Below are 16,906 nucleotides of genomic sequence, written 5' to 3'. Positions count from 1 at the left end.
GTTGGGGGAGCAGTGTTGGGTGTGCACGGGGATTTTGTTGGGAGTCCTCTGGGGATGAGATTTTGTTGAGGATCAGTGTTTTTTTTTGGGGGGGGGGGGATTTTGTTGGGAGTAGGTGGGGCCCCGGGGGGGGGGGGGGGAGAGACGGGATTTTGTTGGTGTCAATGTTGCAGGTGTGGGAGAATTTTGTTGGGCTCAGTTTTAGGGTGTGGGGGGGGTTGTTGGAATCAGTGGTGGGGGTCTCTGGCAGAGATGGGGGAAGGTCAGTGGAGGTGGGAAGTCTCTGGGGGGGACTGTGCGGGGGAAGGTCAGTGGTGTTGGAGGTCTCACTCCCCGGGGAGGCTGTCTGCGGGGGGAGGCCAGTGTTTGGCAGTGGTGTGCACAGCACCAGGCGTCAGCGACACCCCGCCCGGGCCGATGCCAACAGGCCTGGAGCGCGCAGCAGCTGCTGCTGAGCCCGCCCCCTCCAGGGGCCGGCCTGAGGCTGTCCCTCGCCGGCTGCCATAGCGAGGCGCTGCCAGCAGGGGCGGGGGCCCTGGACCTCGGGATTAGCTCACACGGCGGAATCGAAATTCAGCCGCCTGCGGCCCCGCCCCGCGCTCCTGCGAGCCTCAGCCAATGGAGCTCGGCTTTGTTCCGAGCGTGCCCGGACTCCGAGCCCTCCGCAGCCAATCGGCGGGGGGTTTGTAAGAACGCGGTACCGGCGGGGCGTGCGGACCCGGGTGTCATGGCGGCCTGCACGGCGTGTCGGGCCTGCTGCCGCGCTGGGCTGAGGGAGCTGGCCGGGGCCGGCAGTTACCGCCCGCTGCCCGGCGCCATGAGGCGCTGGCTGCGGCTGGGCGGCCGACGGGTGCAGCTGGCCCCGGCTCGGGGCCTTCAGGGCAACGCCAGGACCTACAAGGCGGCTTCGGTGGACGTGGGAAACAAGTGAGGAGGGGGCCGCCGGAAGGAAGCAGCGTCCGCCCGGGGGACTCAGTCCCTCCACCCGCCCGGGGGCCGGGACCGTCTCTCTCCTCCCTGTATCCTGGGGCCTCGGGCCTGCTCCTTCTCCCCGCCCCTTCCCAGAACAGCTCCCCTCGCTGCCCTGCGCTCTACCCCCCACCACCGCCATCCCCTAGCCCGCTCCCAGAACCGTCCTCCGCTGTCTGCCGGCCGGCGTTTTCCCCTCGACATTTCCTCCCCCTCTTCTGACCCCCATGGTTTGTCACTTTCCCCTTTTGACCCCAGGGTTGCTTACTTCTTGTCAGGGTACGTCCCCTTGATCTTTGCTCTGCTCCTCACTGTCCACTCATGTCCAGTATCTGCAGAGAAGTGTGTGTATGTTGGGGGGGAGGAGGTCTGTGTAGCTTTGCTTTAGCCATCTCTTCCCCAACTCATAATCTAATTGTTTAAAATCCAGCTGGCTTCCTGTTCTTTTTAAGTCTGCCCTTATTGCACAGAGATGATGCACTGCTTTTCAGTAGGCCTTGCAATACCTTGTCATGATGATAGTGATTTGAAATTAAAATCCTTCCATCGTGTTGACTAAGATGGTTTATGTCATGGTGGTACTGGTGCAGAGTTGTGCTGGTACATTTATAAAGTAGAAAGGTATTAATACGCAAGTCATTGAAGTTTAACATCTCAGAAATAACCATCCAGATGTGGACTCTTCTTGCAGTTTGAGAGCTAGTGGCTGTCTCCCCATGTTTTGATTACATTGATACATTTCATCAGAGGAGCTGGTTGAAATTTTAAAAAATAATTAGGGACCTGATCCAAAGTCCACTGAAATCAGTGGAAAATCTTGAGTTGACTTCAGTGGGTGTTGAATCAGGCCTTAAATCAGTTGAAGTAAATAAGAAAATTCAATGTCACTTGAACTTTTTTCCCACTATACTCTCACATACATAGCTGCCAAAGAATGGGCATATTCTTGCCTCTACATGCAAAAGTGAACATATCTGATCTTCCATTACACTTATTCCATTACAGTACTGTGACTGAGAAAAAGTTTGTGTGGGATGTAAATGTGTGGTATTTTTTCCATGGCATATATACACCATCCCATTTTGTGTTGATACTTTTTTTTCCCCTTTCATTTAATACCTATACCCTTGAGACTAATGATAGCTATTAATAGGACTCTTAAAACTGAAGTGTAGGGGGGACTGGTTGATATCCAATAGAATACAGAACCTTTCACCTCTAAGTCAGTAGTTCAAATCTAGCCAAGTTCTGTACTGTCAAAGATATTACTGTTCGGCTCTTACTTTGCTGATGTAAAACATGGGTGCAGATCTGTCTTGTTCCACATGACTTACTGCCTGTTGCAAATGGCAGTCACAACAGAAAAGTACAGGATGGAATTAGTTTGGAGACTAAGGTTATGTCTACACTGAAGAAGTGAAGACCCGGTCAATCGATCCGGAAGTTGATCTAATAAAACCACCTCCTGAAAAAAGAGTAGTGCTGCATCGACAGGTACACATTTCCTGTTGGCGCAGTGTAGTGGAGATGGGACGCAGAAGAGAATTTAGGAAGTCGATGTAAGTTACGCAAGCGACATATTGTAGCTTGCATAACTCCCGTCAACTGCCGCCAAATTTGCTGGTAAATGTAGACAAGGCCAAAGGTTTTGTCTACACTGCCCCGCAGTTAAAAGGGGGGTGGGGAGAATAGCAGTGCACCCAGAGTGTTGTGTATAACTCCCTCAGATGGATGTTATGGACATGAACTAAAAGGTTGCTAGTTCATGTTAATGTAGCCTACTTCAAATAGGACTACATTAATGTAAATTAGGAACTTCTTAGTTCGTGCCTATAGCATCCACACAGGAGAGTTACAGCATAGCACTTTGGTGCACCCTGCTAATCACACCACCATTGTCCAAACTGCAGGGGAGAGTAAACAGCCTGCATTTTCCTTCTTGGAAGGCGATCCCTTCAGCGATTGAAGCAAAATTGCAGATCAGTAGGGAAGCTTTCACTCTTGTTTTCTGTTCTGTAAATAAGTGGAAGGCTTCAGTATCTAGACTTTCAAGCCAGTTCCTGTCATGAATAGTAAATCAATATTTTCTATTAAACTATTATGCACTTGTTCTATGTTTCATATTTTTAGAGGTGTTGGTAAACTGATCCTTATTTGTCACTAATGGCAAATATCCTCTTTTTAACAGAAAGTTGGAAATTTCCTCAGGAAAACTGGCCAGATTTGCTGATGGATGTGCCGTAGTACAGGTAAAAATCTATGCAAACTCAAAACTAATAAGTCAAGTTGGATAAATGTACTGTTTCTTGTTAAGATGTCTCAGCCTGCTACATGGTCATTGGAGTGTCTACTGGATCCACAGTTACCAACTGCATAGGAAAACCTTCTTATAAGGTTTCCAGACACCTAACCACCTGTGCAAGTTGTGGATTCATCTGTTTGCTCTTCACTTGGAAAATTCTCTACTGAGAAATGAAATTAAATGATAAATGTACGAAAATGTCTTTTAAAAGTAATTTCACTGTTTTTAATCAAGTTAGGTGATACATCAGTGATGGTCACAGCAGTCAGTAAAACAAAGCCTTCTCCATCTCAGTTCATGCCGTTAGTGGTGAGTACTAATTGTAATTACACAAACTGTCCAAACTAATAACTATAAATAATGGTAGGGAAATGGAACTTGAGTCCTCAAATATTTCAGTTGGGTTTTAATGTAAATTGTTTTGTCTCTGGCTAAACCAAATAGAATATTCAACTATTGAATTCAGATATATTTCCATCTCTTACCTGTAATTTTATAGTACATTTAAGAATGAGCAGTAATTACAGTTTTGTTTATGAATCCCTGTTTTATTGTGTAAGGTTGACTATCGCCAGAAAGCTGCTGCAGCAGGAAGAATTCCCACAAACTACCTTAGAAGAGAGCTTGGTACCACTGATAAAGAAATTCTTACAAGCAGAGTAATAGGTATGGCAAAAGACTGTAAAGAGACACTGTCCAGGGCTTTCTTTTCGTTGTTTGTAATATCCTTATTGAAAGATTGAAAAAAGAGAGCTATCTTTTACCATTGTTTTCAGAGAATATTGCCTCTGCTGCAGTATTGGGAGAAATGCATGCTTTAAAGTGCTGGAAAGTTCAGAATCATTTAAAAACTATCCATTGGGGCTGCACGCCTTATGTGAAAGCCCAAAATTTCACATAGCCTGTGAGATTTCTTTGCTACTGAGACTGGGATTTCTCGTGCCTCAGCCTAGGAGGATATCATCTCTTGGAGCTAATCATTTGACAGGAGAGATGAAAAAAGAGGCAACCAAATATTTTTCTGGGAAAGTAGAAAAAAAGGAGACAGACTGTATGGCCCACATGTATCCTCCTTGCACCTTCCCCATTGTCTGAAAAAATAGTCTCCAGGATGCCCAAAATTTGTTTCTTGAATGAGATGGTGGAATCTTGAGGCTCAACATTAGATAAAACTAGCAGGAGTTAATAGACAATCTGAAGAGGGGGTATAGTTCTGAACAGACTAAGCCCTAATCGCTGTGCAGAGATTAATAAATCATGTGAAAATCAAAATTTTAAAAAATCCAAACATCATAAAAATAATGCAACATGTTTAATTTCACTATTCAGTTGCATTGCTTTTCATCTCATTACAAGCTTTCTGGAGCTAGGACTTTGTCTTTGTGTCTGTAAAGCATCTGACACATTTATTTTGCTACTAATAAAAAATACTCATACTTTCAAAATGTGTTCTTTTCAGCAGCAGAAAAAGAACCATGAGAGCATTACTCAGTTCTTTATACTTTCATCCTTCAAAAGTCAGTTTGGATATGTGCATGGTTACTGAGTTTTAGTATTTTCAAGGCCCATGGCACTGAGGTTCATGATCTTAAGTAGGAATCTTCAGGGGCAGTTCTAACTGGATAAAAACAGCAATTTTTCATATTGACTATTTTTAGTGGGTTTTTTTTAAGAACTTCATTATTGTCGTTTGGGTCCTCAATGGAGTTTCTGGAATGAGATATACTTTATTTACTGAAGCAATAAAGCAAGGATATTGTAGAGTTATTTTTTTACGAACAATTTATTTTTCTTGTTTAGTTTTTGCTTTTTGTTGTGTTTTAAGGTAATCTAGTTGAGACTTCCAAGTATAACAATTTTAAGGCAGGTCAATTGGTTCTAATCTGAAGTATTCTAACTTAAATCATGGAAATGTATTTATTATTTTATATAAGGAGAAGCTTAACTATGTACAAAGTTTATTACTAACTGTGACTTGGAGTACAGGAGTTGCATTATAGATCAGACCACAGATACATTGTCTCGTACCTGGTCCTGGATAGTAGCAGTTAGTAGGTGCTTCAGAGGAAGACGCTAGAATCCCCATACTGTGAAATAACTTGGACATAGAGGAAGCTTTTTCCTAACACCCATCATTTAGTGGCTGACTTGTATCTTGAAGTATGAAGGATTATGTCCCTTATATTTTTATCTAATTCCAAGTCCCTCAAGATCAGGATGAGATCATGCGTACAAGTGGCAGAAATGAGGTTTCTCTGCAGGTGGCCGGGTTGATTCTCCAAATTAGGGTGAGGGACTTGGCTATTCGGGAGAGCCTCAGTGTAGAGCTCCAGTGTAGAGCCAGACTGAGAGGCGTCAGCTGACTTGGTTTGGGCACTTGATAAGGATGCTCACTGATAGGCTTCCTTTGGAACTATACTGGGCATGTTCCACTGGAAGAAGACCCCAAGGCTGACCCAGGACATGATGGAGGAGTTATATCTCCCAGCTGGCCTGGGAATGTCTGGGAATTCCTCAGGAGGAGCTGGGACCTGTTGTGGAAGAAAAGGAGGTCTGATCCTTCCTACTCTCCATGCTGCTGCTGTGATCTTCACCAGGAAAAACAACATAGAGGAAAAGAAATAGAGAAGATATTTTTATCTTGTCTAACGTGACAGTGAATATTCTCATCCTTGTACATGTCTAATCCTTTTTTGAATCCTGCTTAGGTTTTAGACTCAATGATACTTTTGACAAAGAGTTACATAAATTAATTAGACTTTGGATTTTTAAATGTGTTGGTTGTCAGTTTCTTTGGATAACTCTTTTTTGTTGTTTTTTATGAGGGGTAAATAAAAGATGGCCCAGTTTTTATCTTTGTCGTTTATTATTGAATGCGCATATATATATATATATATATATATATATATATATATATATATATATATATATATATATATATATGTCGTTCACCTCCTTCATCCACTCTTTCATATAAGCAGTCATAATCTTAATCTCTCCATGTATGAAAGTTTTGAAATATTTTTTTACAGATCGATCAATTAGGCCACTCTTCCCAGCAGGCTACTATTATGATACACAGGTGGGTTCATTATTTTTAGTTATAGTCACAGTTGTGTGGGAGCCAAAAGAAAACAGTTTTGGGCAAGCTTCCAAAATGGGTTAATGTTTTGCAAAATAGTGTTAACTATTGGTGCAGTTGAAGGATTAACTGCAGCATCCATTAATCATTCAGTAAATAGTATTGCTTAACACAGGCCAAGTACTCGTTGCTACAAGAAAGCTATTCTTTGGAACTGGTCTGAATTCAGACTCATTCTTGCTTGGTAACATTTTAGATGAAACTATGATCAATGCTTATGTTGTATGTCAAGTAGAATAGGCTATTCAACAACCTTAGCTCAGTGTCCCAAAAGATTTTCATTGCAAGTTCATGCTCCATTTTCTCTTGTAGAAGGTGGGGACAGAAAGCGCAAACACTGCATATTTGTGCAACAGAATAAAAACAATTCTTAAAACCCAAGAACCTCTCAATCTATTTCCTGTGAATATTTTAAGGTTACTTCACTGTGGAATTTTCTCTCTCACATTTGTTACCCTTTAGATTTATCTCATTTATATTATTTCTGAAGTATGCAAGGGATAGATAAAGATGATAATGTCACATTTTAAGGGCCTGTGTTTGCCCCTAGTTTGGTGCTTCTTGCTGTTTAAATAACATTTTATCTGTCAGTTTATTAATTTTTTATTTTTTCTTCATATGAGTTCATATAATTTGTAGCTCAATGTATTTGTTGTTCCTTGCATGTGTTTTGATGAAAAATAAATAAATTATAGCTCAAAATTCTTCCATTGTCTTTTATATTATACCAGATCATTTGTAATCTTTTAGCAGTAGACGGTGTCAATAATCCCGATGTCCTGGCAATTAATGGAGGTAAAAATTACTTTAAAAAAAAAAAAAAAAAGCTTATAAAATATTTAATGTTTGTATTTATGTAATTATTTTAAAAACATATCTTATAATTTTAGCATCCGCAGCACTTGCGTTATCAGATATTCCATGGAATGGTCCCATTGGTAAGTAAACATTGTAGAATAAAAAATAACTGGGTCAAGAAAACAATGCAACAGTAAGGCCACAGTTGAAAAAAATTTACTAGGAACTTGCCAACTTAAAATCTAGAGAGACAACGTGGTTGAGGTAATATCTTTTATTGGACCAACTTCTGCTAGCGTGGGAGAAACAAGCTTTTGAGCTTTCAGACCTGACTAAGAGCTCCGTGTAAGCTCAAAAGCTTATCTACCTCACCACCAGAAGTTGATCCAATAAAAGATGTTACCTCACCCATCTTGTGTGTGTAATATCCTGGGACCAGCACAGTACAATACTGCATGTAACTTGAAATCTAGTCATTTTAAAATTAAAGGTAGTTCCAGGTACTACGTCTATCCCAGATTCCGCTACCAACCTGTGTGGTTTTACAGTCACATTTTGTTTTTCTATTCTCTTGTGCTGTGTTAAAGCCCCACACAGACATGGAAAACATTATATAGAGCAAATAATGAAACTACACAAAAAGTTGTAAATGTACTGAAAAATAGAGAATATATTTTTCTGATATTCTGTGTACTTTTAATAATAGTAGCTATAGAATTACTTTTTTTAATAGACTTTATCTGCAGACAGTGACATTAGTGATTAGAAAATTACTTTCTAATTTTAATTTTCTGAGGAAATATCCCCATGACTATAAAATATATGGAAAGTAAAATACTTTTTGAAAGTGTCTTGTTCATTTAATTTTATTTAGCAAGTTAATACACTTCTATAAAAGCTCCTTCTCCTGTATTACTATTTCAGATTATCTCCCACAAGTGTTTCTCTAGTTTATTGGAAATATTAAAACAATTCTTAAAGGTTTTGGGGGGAGGGCAGACATGCTACAACCATTTATTTTCTTATTCTAAGGAATATTCTCAAATATAGCAGCACTCTTGGAGCATCCCCTATAGCTTTCAGGAAATGTTCCATTAACAGACAAGTCTTACTGTTTTCAAACGGATTGGTAGCCTTCTCCCTTCAACAATATATGCTTGTAAAATTTCCAGACAATAAAATTCTACTAAACTGGAGTAAAGGTTGATAGAACATATCAATGATTTAAGGATTTTAAAAAATCTTACAAAAATGTTTTATTTAAAAAAAAAAAATTAGAAACCTGTGGAATTCTTCATTGGCATGATTGCACTTCCTGGGTTTCTAATGTGTTCTTAAAGTGTGTGTGTATATGTAGTTTTTTTGGTTTTTCTTTTTTTAATCGCTAAGCTGTTGATCAGTACTTCTGAGTTTAACTCTAGATTAATGAAGGATTTTGCCTTGGGAACGTCTTTATTTTTTCAGAATTTTGAAATACTTATGCCTGCAAGGCCCCATCCAAACACTGGGGCTCTTTGGCCATCCTGAATGTCTCACAGGGAGGTAATTTAAATTTCTCAAATAGAGATTTCACTTTGTAATTTATTTTTCTTCAATTGATTTATGTTGTAGGAAACCCATGTCCAAACTACCAACAAAAATAAGCTTATAACCTTAGGGGTATAATACCACTATTGGTTACACTGCAATAACAGCTGTGCCCCAAATAAGTAAGAATTTTCCAGGGTAACTAACTTTACTTGCAAACTGTCTGCATTGTTTGAATAAACAAGTAACTGTCAGAAGGTAATCTGGCACAAGCACAGAAAAAATCCACTATTTAAATAGAATTAGTAACTTTAATAATTACCTGTGAAAGCAAACCAAGTAAAAATGATTCTTTGAATGGACTCCTACTTAGATGCAAAAATTAACTGTTACAGTTTTTTCTTAGGTGCAGTAAGGGTAGGAATGATTGATGGAGAAATTGTTATTAACCCAACTCGAAAAGAAATATCTTCCAGTACCTTGAACTTACTGGTCACTGGAGCTCCTCAAAGTCAGATTGGTAAGTGGTTACAATTATTCAAATTTGATGTTTACTTAAAAATTGAGTGCTTTCTCATAAGCACCACTTTTAATTGTGATTCTCTTGCAATACTACCTTTTTATAATCAAGACTAGATAGAAGCAGAAATAGTGAGGAAATATGTTTTTCCTAGTTTGATTTGGCTGGAAATCATTAATGTGTATTGGAATTCCTTTACTATATTAATGAGATTTAATATCATAAAACTTGCATTGTGCTCCCTGTTTATTCAATTGAACAGCAACTTTGGTGCTGTTTAAAGATTTTTCTTGAAACTTTTGGAATACACTATCAATAAATAAAGTCTCTAAATGTTTTACTGTAATACAGTGAAACCTGAGTTAGTGGTCATGTGTCCTAACAGCCAGTAAAATTTTAGTCTCCACAGAATCCAGATTTGTGATGCAGAGTAGTTCTAAGAGAATTTAGCTCCCATTTTTAAAAGCACTGGAAGCCTTAAGTTATAAAGCTGCTTACAGGAGAGAGCACTTTTCTTAAATTGGTTAATTTAATTTTGCTTTCAAAAACTGATATTTTCTGACTTCAAATGGCCACTGCATACATCTTCACACTGTCAGTATGTCAGCTTCCTTTTTGTTACGTTTAATTCGCTAACATTTGTTAGTGATTTATCCCATTTTATAAGTAGACTTAATGATGAGACTGTATTTTACATTATCAGAGTTTTCATTTAATATGTCATGAGTGGCCAAAAGATTCATGGCACACTTCTTTATAAGTTGAATTTCTTATTCCATTATAATTTAATATTAATGTAATCTTACTGGTTGAGGAAGTGTATAATGTATTGTATTCAGTCTGTGTCACATCTGTATCTAAATGCACATTCTAACCTTTAGCCTATTTTGGAGGTATTAGTTTCTTGATTCCTTTCAGTTGCATCTTGCAGAATTTCTCCTTATTAATTTATAGTTGCAAAATTACTCTGAAATCCTCCCAATTTTTCTTCCATAAGTCCAGCTCATTGATTTGCATTCTGAAGCTATTTCTCTGATATGTCCTTTGAAACAATAAAATCAGCCTGGCAGAGATCAAACAGATTGACTAAGCCATTGTCTTAATTTTACCAAAAATACGAGTCTTTAGGTTTCCTTTCTGATAGATATATTTTAACAACTTTTTCTATATCAGTTGAAAAACATAATGGTAACTGATTTACAATTTGACTTTGAATTAATAGTCATGTTGGAAGCAGCAGCCGAGAATATATTGCAACAAGACTTCTGCCATGCCATCAAAATGGGAATGAAACATACTCAACAAATAATTCAGTGTATACAACAATTGGTAAAAGAACAAGGTGCTGCTAAGAGAACTGTTCAGAAGTTATTTAGTGCTCCAGCAGAGATTGTGGAATGTGCAAAGCAGTAAGTACAAAAACAAATGGTTCTAATTTAAAGTGCATTAGTGTGACCAAATTCTGTCTCTTAACTAATCCTCTATTCTGTGAAGTAAGGGTGGGGGAGTAAATAACCAATCCTGGGCTTTTTTCTTACAAAATACTGTTTGTTTTGAACATTGAGTCCCTGACTTATCCTATGCTTTTTCTTCCTTTTGATAGTTAGATGCCTTGGCTCTCAACCCCTCCTTTGCTTAGTCGGAAGGGCAGTGCTACAGTAGCAGCCTGAAGACAAGAGGATGGGAAAGAGGGAGGAAGAGGAACTCATTCTAGGCCCTCCTCCCCCACAAAAAATAAGGGAGAGAGGCTCTCATCTCCCCCCCAGATAGAGATGGTATCTTGAGGGAGAAGCACCTGGTTCTCTCCCTCCTCCCCCACCCCGTTTGCTCCATTTTCCCCCATCTTCTTTTTCAGTCTTGAGTAAGGGAAACTAATAGGTAGCAGAGAGAATTCAGGGTGAGGATCAGATGGATCAGTTCTAGGGAAATGCTGCATGGGAGCTTAGCAAGCTGAGCTTCCCACTCTCCTTCTGGTGTTTACAGAGCTGCTACACATCAATACAACCCTCCTAGCAATTCTTTCATCTGTCACTGCTGGGAGGAAAAGCCAGCAAGTGGGGGCAAATACCTCACTATGAAAAAGGGCTGGGGTGGGAAATGCACAAGGCTGTGTGTTTTTTATGTCTCACAGCACATCAGAGAACCGTTGAGGAGGGGAATACCAGTGGGCCCACTGGTCACTCTGTAAGCACGAGTGGAAGGAACTGAGAACTTGGTGCTCAAGGTCAGCTTAAATGTAATTGACCCACTGAGCTTCCTTGTAGTGCTCTCCCAGCATCAATTCATCTTCTCCCTCAATTTAGAATGTTGTCTCACAGTTCTCTCTGCCGTCTGCCAAAGATTGTCCCACGCGTATCGAGAGAGAGACACAAATTTTCCTATATCTTCAGCACTTTCGCATCTTTTGGTGGGGAGGAAAAAGTTGTCTTGCCCCCAAACTACCGTGTATTCAGGGAGGAGGGCGCACGGGTTCTTTTCTCTACCCTCATCTCTGAGGACTTTTTGGGCTGTTGCTCTTTTGAAGAAGCAGCTGCAACTTCTCTCTGTTTAGTTTCTATTACTGTACCTCATGTTGATGTACAAACTTCCCCCAAGCAGGGGACAATGCTGTCTGTAAAAGAGACAAATGAAAGAGAGCATCAATCTGGGGCCCCTAAACATCTAAAACCATAGAAATATATATTTTTGTAAAGATCCAAATTGACCACTTGATGGCATTTCCTCACTTTTTTTATGAAGATTACATTGTAAGTTGTAAGAAGACAGGCTTATGGATCTGTCAGTGAGGCACAACTTCCAATAATATACATAGGTGTTATGTGTGTGAAAGCTGGGGAGAGGAGAATTTCTTGGGCACTAATTTCATATCTAGACAGTCTGTTTCAGCAAACAGCCTAAATGTTAAAAATAGTATACTTAATGTAAAACTAATGAACTCAAATCTCCTCCTTTTCTTCTGATCCACCCTCAATGCATGCTCTCTTAAGTAGTATAACTGAGAACTAATGGAATGCAACCAAAGAACTCTGAATGTTTCAACAATTAAGAGCGAGAGAAATCAGAAAATGATTGTATACATCAGCGGTTCTCAACCGTACCACCGGTGGTACTTACCGAAAGGCTGGGTGGTACGCGTGCCGCTGAATCCGCCGCCGCCGCCGGAAGGGCTCTCCCACGCGCCCACGTGAAACTCTGCTGCCGAAAATGGGGAAACGGCGGAAGGGTTTCGGCGGCAGATATTGTTTCCGCCGCGAAACCCCGCCGCCCGTGTCTCCCCGCGGCCGCGAAACCCCGCCGCAAATCCCTCCCGCCGCCGCGAAACCCCGCCGCAAGTCCCTTCCCTTTTTTTTCCCCGAGTGGTACTCGGGTCGCGTACAGTCGGGTCAAGTGGTACTTGACCTGACTGTACCTGGCCCGAGTGGTACTCGGGGAAAAAAAGGTTGAGAACCGCTGGTATACATGAAAGAGCAGAATTCAGAAAACTACATTGATAGTGGTAGCAGAAGAATAGGAAATAAAAGTAAATTGGGTAATCAAGGATGAAAGATAATTTTAATTTAATTAAACAGTGAAACTTAGGCTATGTCTGCACTGCAGCACTAATTCGAATTAGCTTAATTTGAATTACAGAAAGCGATTTATAGAAACTGCTGCAGACTCTCCACACTACAGTGTTTGTGCTGGTTTCTTGCATCTACACTGGCCAGCCTTAATTCGAATTAGAAAGCAGTGCAATGTTGGAAGCTATCCCACAGTGCAACTAACCATAGAGGCTGTTGTGACGAGTGTCATCATCCCAGGATGCAGCGCTGCTTCCTCCACCCTCTTCCCCCACCCCCAAACAAACAGGAAAAGGATTTTCATGCTGTTTTTTACTCCCCCGATCGCCATTGCTGCAGGCACATGGAGCCAGCTGAACTATGCTCTCATTTTGACCGTGACAAATACATCTCAGCTTATCCTGGATTACTTTAGAACTGTATGCTGTTTGCTTTTTATGCTCCCCCCACCACCCCCTGTATATTGCTTGCCTTTGATTTTTCCCTTCACCAAATGAACCCCCCCACCAGTATACTGTTTGCCTTTTATGCTCCCCCTACCATCCCCTATATATTTCTTGCCTTTGATTTTGATTCTACAGGTGTCTGTAGAATGTAAGATAAATAACAACTGAGTCAGTTAGTATATTAATACAGTGATACAAATGTTTCCATTTCACTAATGGAAAGCATGATATAATGTATCCACATGTAGCATTGTGAATAAACTCTTAAGAAAGTATCAATTTCCATGATTGGCCACTGAAACAATGTAGCAAAGAATTTCCTCTCACTGCTGGCATTTAAAACGCATTCACCACACGGAGAGGGGGGTGAAACCTTTCAAAGGGACAAACTTTAAAGGGCTAAACTTTCAAAGGGACAAACTGCAAAGGGCTTGTTGTGTGTGGGGGGGCGAGTGATTGCAGCTTGGATTTTAAACCCATTCACTGCAGGAAATGAAGATTTAAATCTTCCCGGGGCTGCTTTCGGGGAGGGTACTGAAATGGGGCATCATGGGATACAGTCTGGAGGCCAATTAATTCGAATTAAGTCCCATTGCGTCCACACTCTCACTAATGCGAATTAACTGATGCGCTTCAGGAGCTAATCCACTTGCAGAGGTGGTTTTATTAATTCGATTTTAAAGGCTTCTTAATTCGAATTAACAATGCAAGTGTAGACGCGGGAGTAATTAATTCGAATTAAGGGACTTTAATTCGAATTAAGCCACCAGTGTACACCAGGCCTTAGTGTGCAGTAGCTGGTTAAGTAAGAATTCCTCCAGTTTTCTGTTTGCTCCAATCTTTATAGATGAATCCCTTTGAAAATGTGCAATTAAAACCCATTCAGTGAAATACAAGATGTCCATGTGAACATAACTGCATCTAAATTTATTTCAACAAAATGTCAAAACATTTTCTAAATAATAGACTTTGTGTACCAAGTTTCAACAGTTTTTTGTTTTTTTCCTGGCCATATTAAACTCTTAAATATAGGGTTTTGTATCAGAAAAAGTTAAACTTTTTATCCTATATAATGCTGCTAAAGAGTATTATTTATATTAGTATTATAGCAGGAGATGTATTTAAATCTTTAATAAGCTAGCAACCTTTTTAAAGTCACCTATTTCATTAGAAATGTATTTATGTGGGTGACTTGTTCAAACTTTGTACAGTTAAACACATACTATCAGGTTTTTTAATTACTTTTTTTACTTTTTTCTCTTCCAAAAGATTTGCCTCTGACAAGATCTCTGCAGTGTTTGCAGATTTTAGCCACGACAAAGTAAGTGCTGCCATCAAAATCTGTTGTTTTTTTAGTAAGTCATATCTGAATCGGTTCTCTGAATTTTTGTTCTCTGAATTAGTCCATGTTTAAATTTAGTTGTACTTCTGTCCTCATGACATTTCTTTAAAGGCCCTAACACTGGACTGTGTTTCCTCCTATTCTGCAAAATGAGTGCAGTAGTATAAGAGAGACATAGTGGGTGAGTTAATATCTTTATTGGACCAACTTTGGTGAGAAAGACAAGCTTTCAAGCCACACAGAGCTCTTCTTCAGGTCTAGGCTCTGTGTGCGGCTTGAAAGCTTGTCTTTCTCACCAAAGTTGGTCCAATAAAGATATTAACTCACCCACTTTGTCTTTGTAATATCATGGGACCAACATGGATACAATTACAGTGCAGTAGTTTAAGTAAGCTATTTTTCTTTAATCACAGGCTCATATCCTAGAGATCCTTGTTTCAGTATGTTATGATTCCTTGTGCTTAGAGTTCCATGATTATCCCATTGCTAGACAGCTGTGCACAATGTCAAGAGATTGTTGCACTATTGTTAGTCTGCACTATCAGTGATAATGTATGCACATCTTATCTAGATTTCTAGAGATGAAGCGATTAACAAGATACGACTGGAAACAGAAGAACAATTGAAAGGTATTTTACTACTTTGTGTAATATTTAGACTATTGTAATATAATTGGGCACTGATCTTGAGGCCAGTAGTCACTACAGTAATATAAATACTGTACTGTAATATTATTTTACAAAGAGAGGATGCTGTTTATGGTGACCTGAATAGGATGTAATATTTTTAGATTGGTCTTGTGCCCTTTTTTTTGATGTATAAAGTGGGCTTGAACATTTATGTATGTATTTATTGTGCGTGTATAAATAAAATAAATACATAGATACATACATAAATGTTCAAGCCCACTTTATAGAATATAAAAATAAATACAAAATTTATTTTTCTGTTTATAAGTTAGACATACTAGAAATTTTTGCCTTGGTGTGTCTTGGTTTTGCTGGAACACCTGTTCGAGGTCTCAGGAATATTTATTGTAAGCCTTACACCTTCATTGAAGGAATATAAGAGTGCTGAATCTTTAATAAAGGTTTTCTTTATCCAAAATGTTAATTAGTCATACGTTAAAATGAGTCTTAAATTGTCTGACTAAAAATCCCTCTTAATTGCACGACTTTCACTTGCTTGGCTTATGTGATGTCACCATTTACAACTTCCCCAGTTATAAATTCTATAAACCTGTTCCTCTAATGGGCGGAGGGGGGAGGAAGCCATACCAAAAAAAACCCCTGTTCAGGTCTTGTTTATGTAAGCCAGTTTTTTGCAAATCACATTTAAGATGTGGTTGTATAGCAAAGTGGTTGCCAGGCATTTTTTCATTTGCGGACTCTGAAAAAATTTCAAATGGTGGTGCCAGACCCCTTTGGAAATCTTAGGGTATGTCTTCACTACTGCAGCAGCAGGCATCAATGCAGTCACTTTGATTTGAGCAGGTCTGTGTAGACCCGCACAGTCAATCCGAGAGTGCTCTCCGGTCAACTGAATTAATCCATCTCCCAAAAGGAGTAAAGCAGCATTGACAGGAGGTCATCTCCTGTCGACACAGCACCATGAAGATGCTGCACTACATGAACATAAGTACATTGGCGGCTTGTGTATCTCCCGTCAACCACCGCTGCCAGTGTAGACCAGTCCCTAAACAGTCTGAGGGCCCCAAGTTGAAAACCAGTGGTATAACACAAAAATGAGCATAGCATTTTGTTACTGAAGTTCTAATTTTAAAATAACTTAATACAAAATACTTAATTATAAGAACTAATACTGAAACAATATACTGCATTGCATGAAATGGTAATGTATAGTATATACCACAGCATGGGACCCAGTACTCTAGGTGTGTATGCTTTGGCTTAGCTCTGGCCAGTTGTCCTGAAGATATCTGTGTTCTTAGCATGTAGGGGAAAGAAAGGCATTGCCAGTCCCCTATTCAACAGGGCTATTAGTTTCTTTATACCTCCAGGCTCCCACATGTATGCACAGCCTCATTTGAGTTTATTAGGGTGCTTACTCACAAGGGAGGTGTAATAAATGCTCTCTTTGATCTTGGAGCAGGCAAACTCCTGAGTTTTACTCACTTTTGCATAAATAGTTGAGCAAGGAAAGACTTATCAACCATCTGCTCCCTTTACCTGGGAGCAGTGTACTGAACAGTTAGCAGTTATTGCTGAGCTAGTTGGAAGCTATATCACTGCAGGAATCAGCCTCCATCGACCAGCTCAAACTCCTAATAGTGAGGAGGA

The 16,906-nt window shown here is 39.9% G+C and overlaps 1 protein-coding gene across 1 annotated transcript in view; it reads left to right on the top strand.

Annotated features, from left to right (window-relative positions):
* Window positions 1-692: 692 nt before the first annotated feature.
* Window positions 693-16,906, top strand: part of PNPT1 (polyribonucleotide nucleotidyltransferase 1) — a 35,114-nt gene continuing 18,900 nt past the window's right edge. The window contains exons 1-11 of the mRNA XM_067565177.1: window positions 693-927; window positions 3,158-3,218; window positions 3,506-3,580; window positions 3,832-3,937; window positions 6,304-6,353; window positions 7,145-7,208; window positions 7,304-7,351; window positions 9,145-9,258; window positions 10,481-10,667; window positions 14,534-14,585; window positions 15,178-15,235. Coding sequence (XP_067421278.1) covers window positions 728-927; window positions 3,158-3,218; window positions 3,506-3,580; window positions 3,832-3,937; window positions 6,304-6,353; window positions 7,145-7,208; window positions 7,304-7,351; window positions 9,145-9,258; window positions 10,481-10,667; window positions 14,534-14,585; window positions 15,178-15,235 — 1,015 coding nt within the window. The 5' untranslated portion in view covers window positions 693-727. The remainder of the gene's footprint in view (window positions 928-3,157; window positions 3,219-3,505; window positions 3,581-3,831; window positions 3,938-6,303; window positions 6,354-7,144; window positions 7,209-7,303; window positions 7,352-9,144; window positions 9,259-10,480; window positions 10,668-14,533; window positions 14,586-15,177; window positions 15,236-16,906) is intronic.

The sequence above is a fragment of the Emydura macquarii genome, unplaced genomic scaffold (genome assembly GCF_026122565.2).
Source record: "Emydura macquarii macquarii isolate MOO-44397 ecotype Brisbane River unplaced genomic scaffold, CSIRO-AGI_Emac_v2 contig_2676, whole genome shotgun sequence".
NCBI lineage: Eukaryota > Metazoa > Chordata > Testudines > Chelidae > Emydura > Emydura macquarii.
The sequence above is the reverse complement of the archived record's forward strand: the minus strand, read 5'-3'. Positions and strand labels throughout refer to the sequence as shown.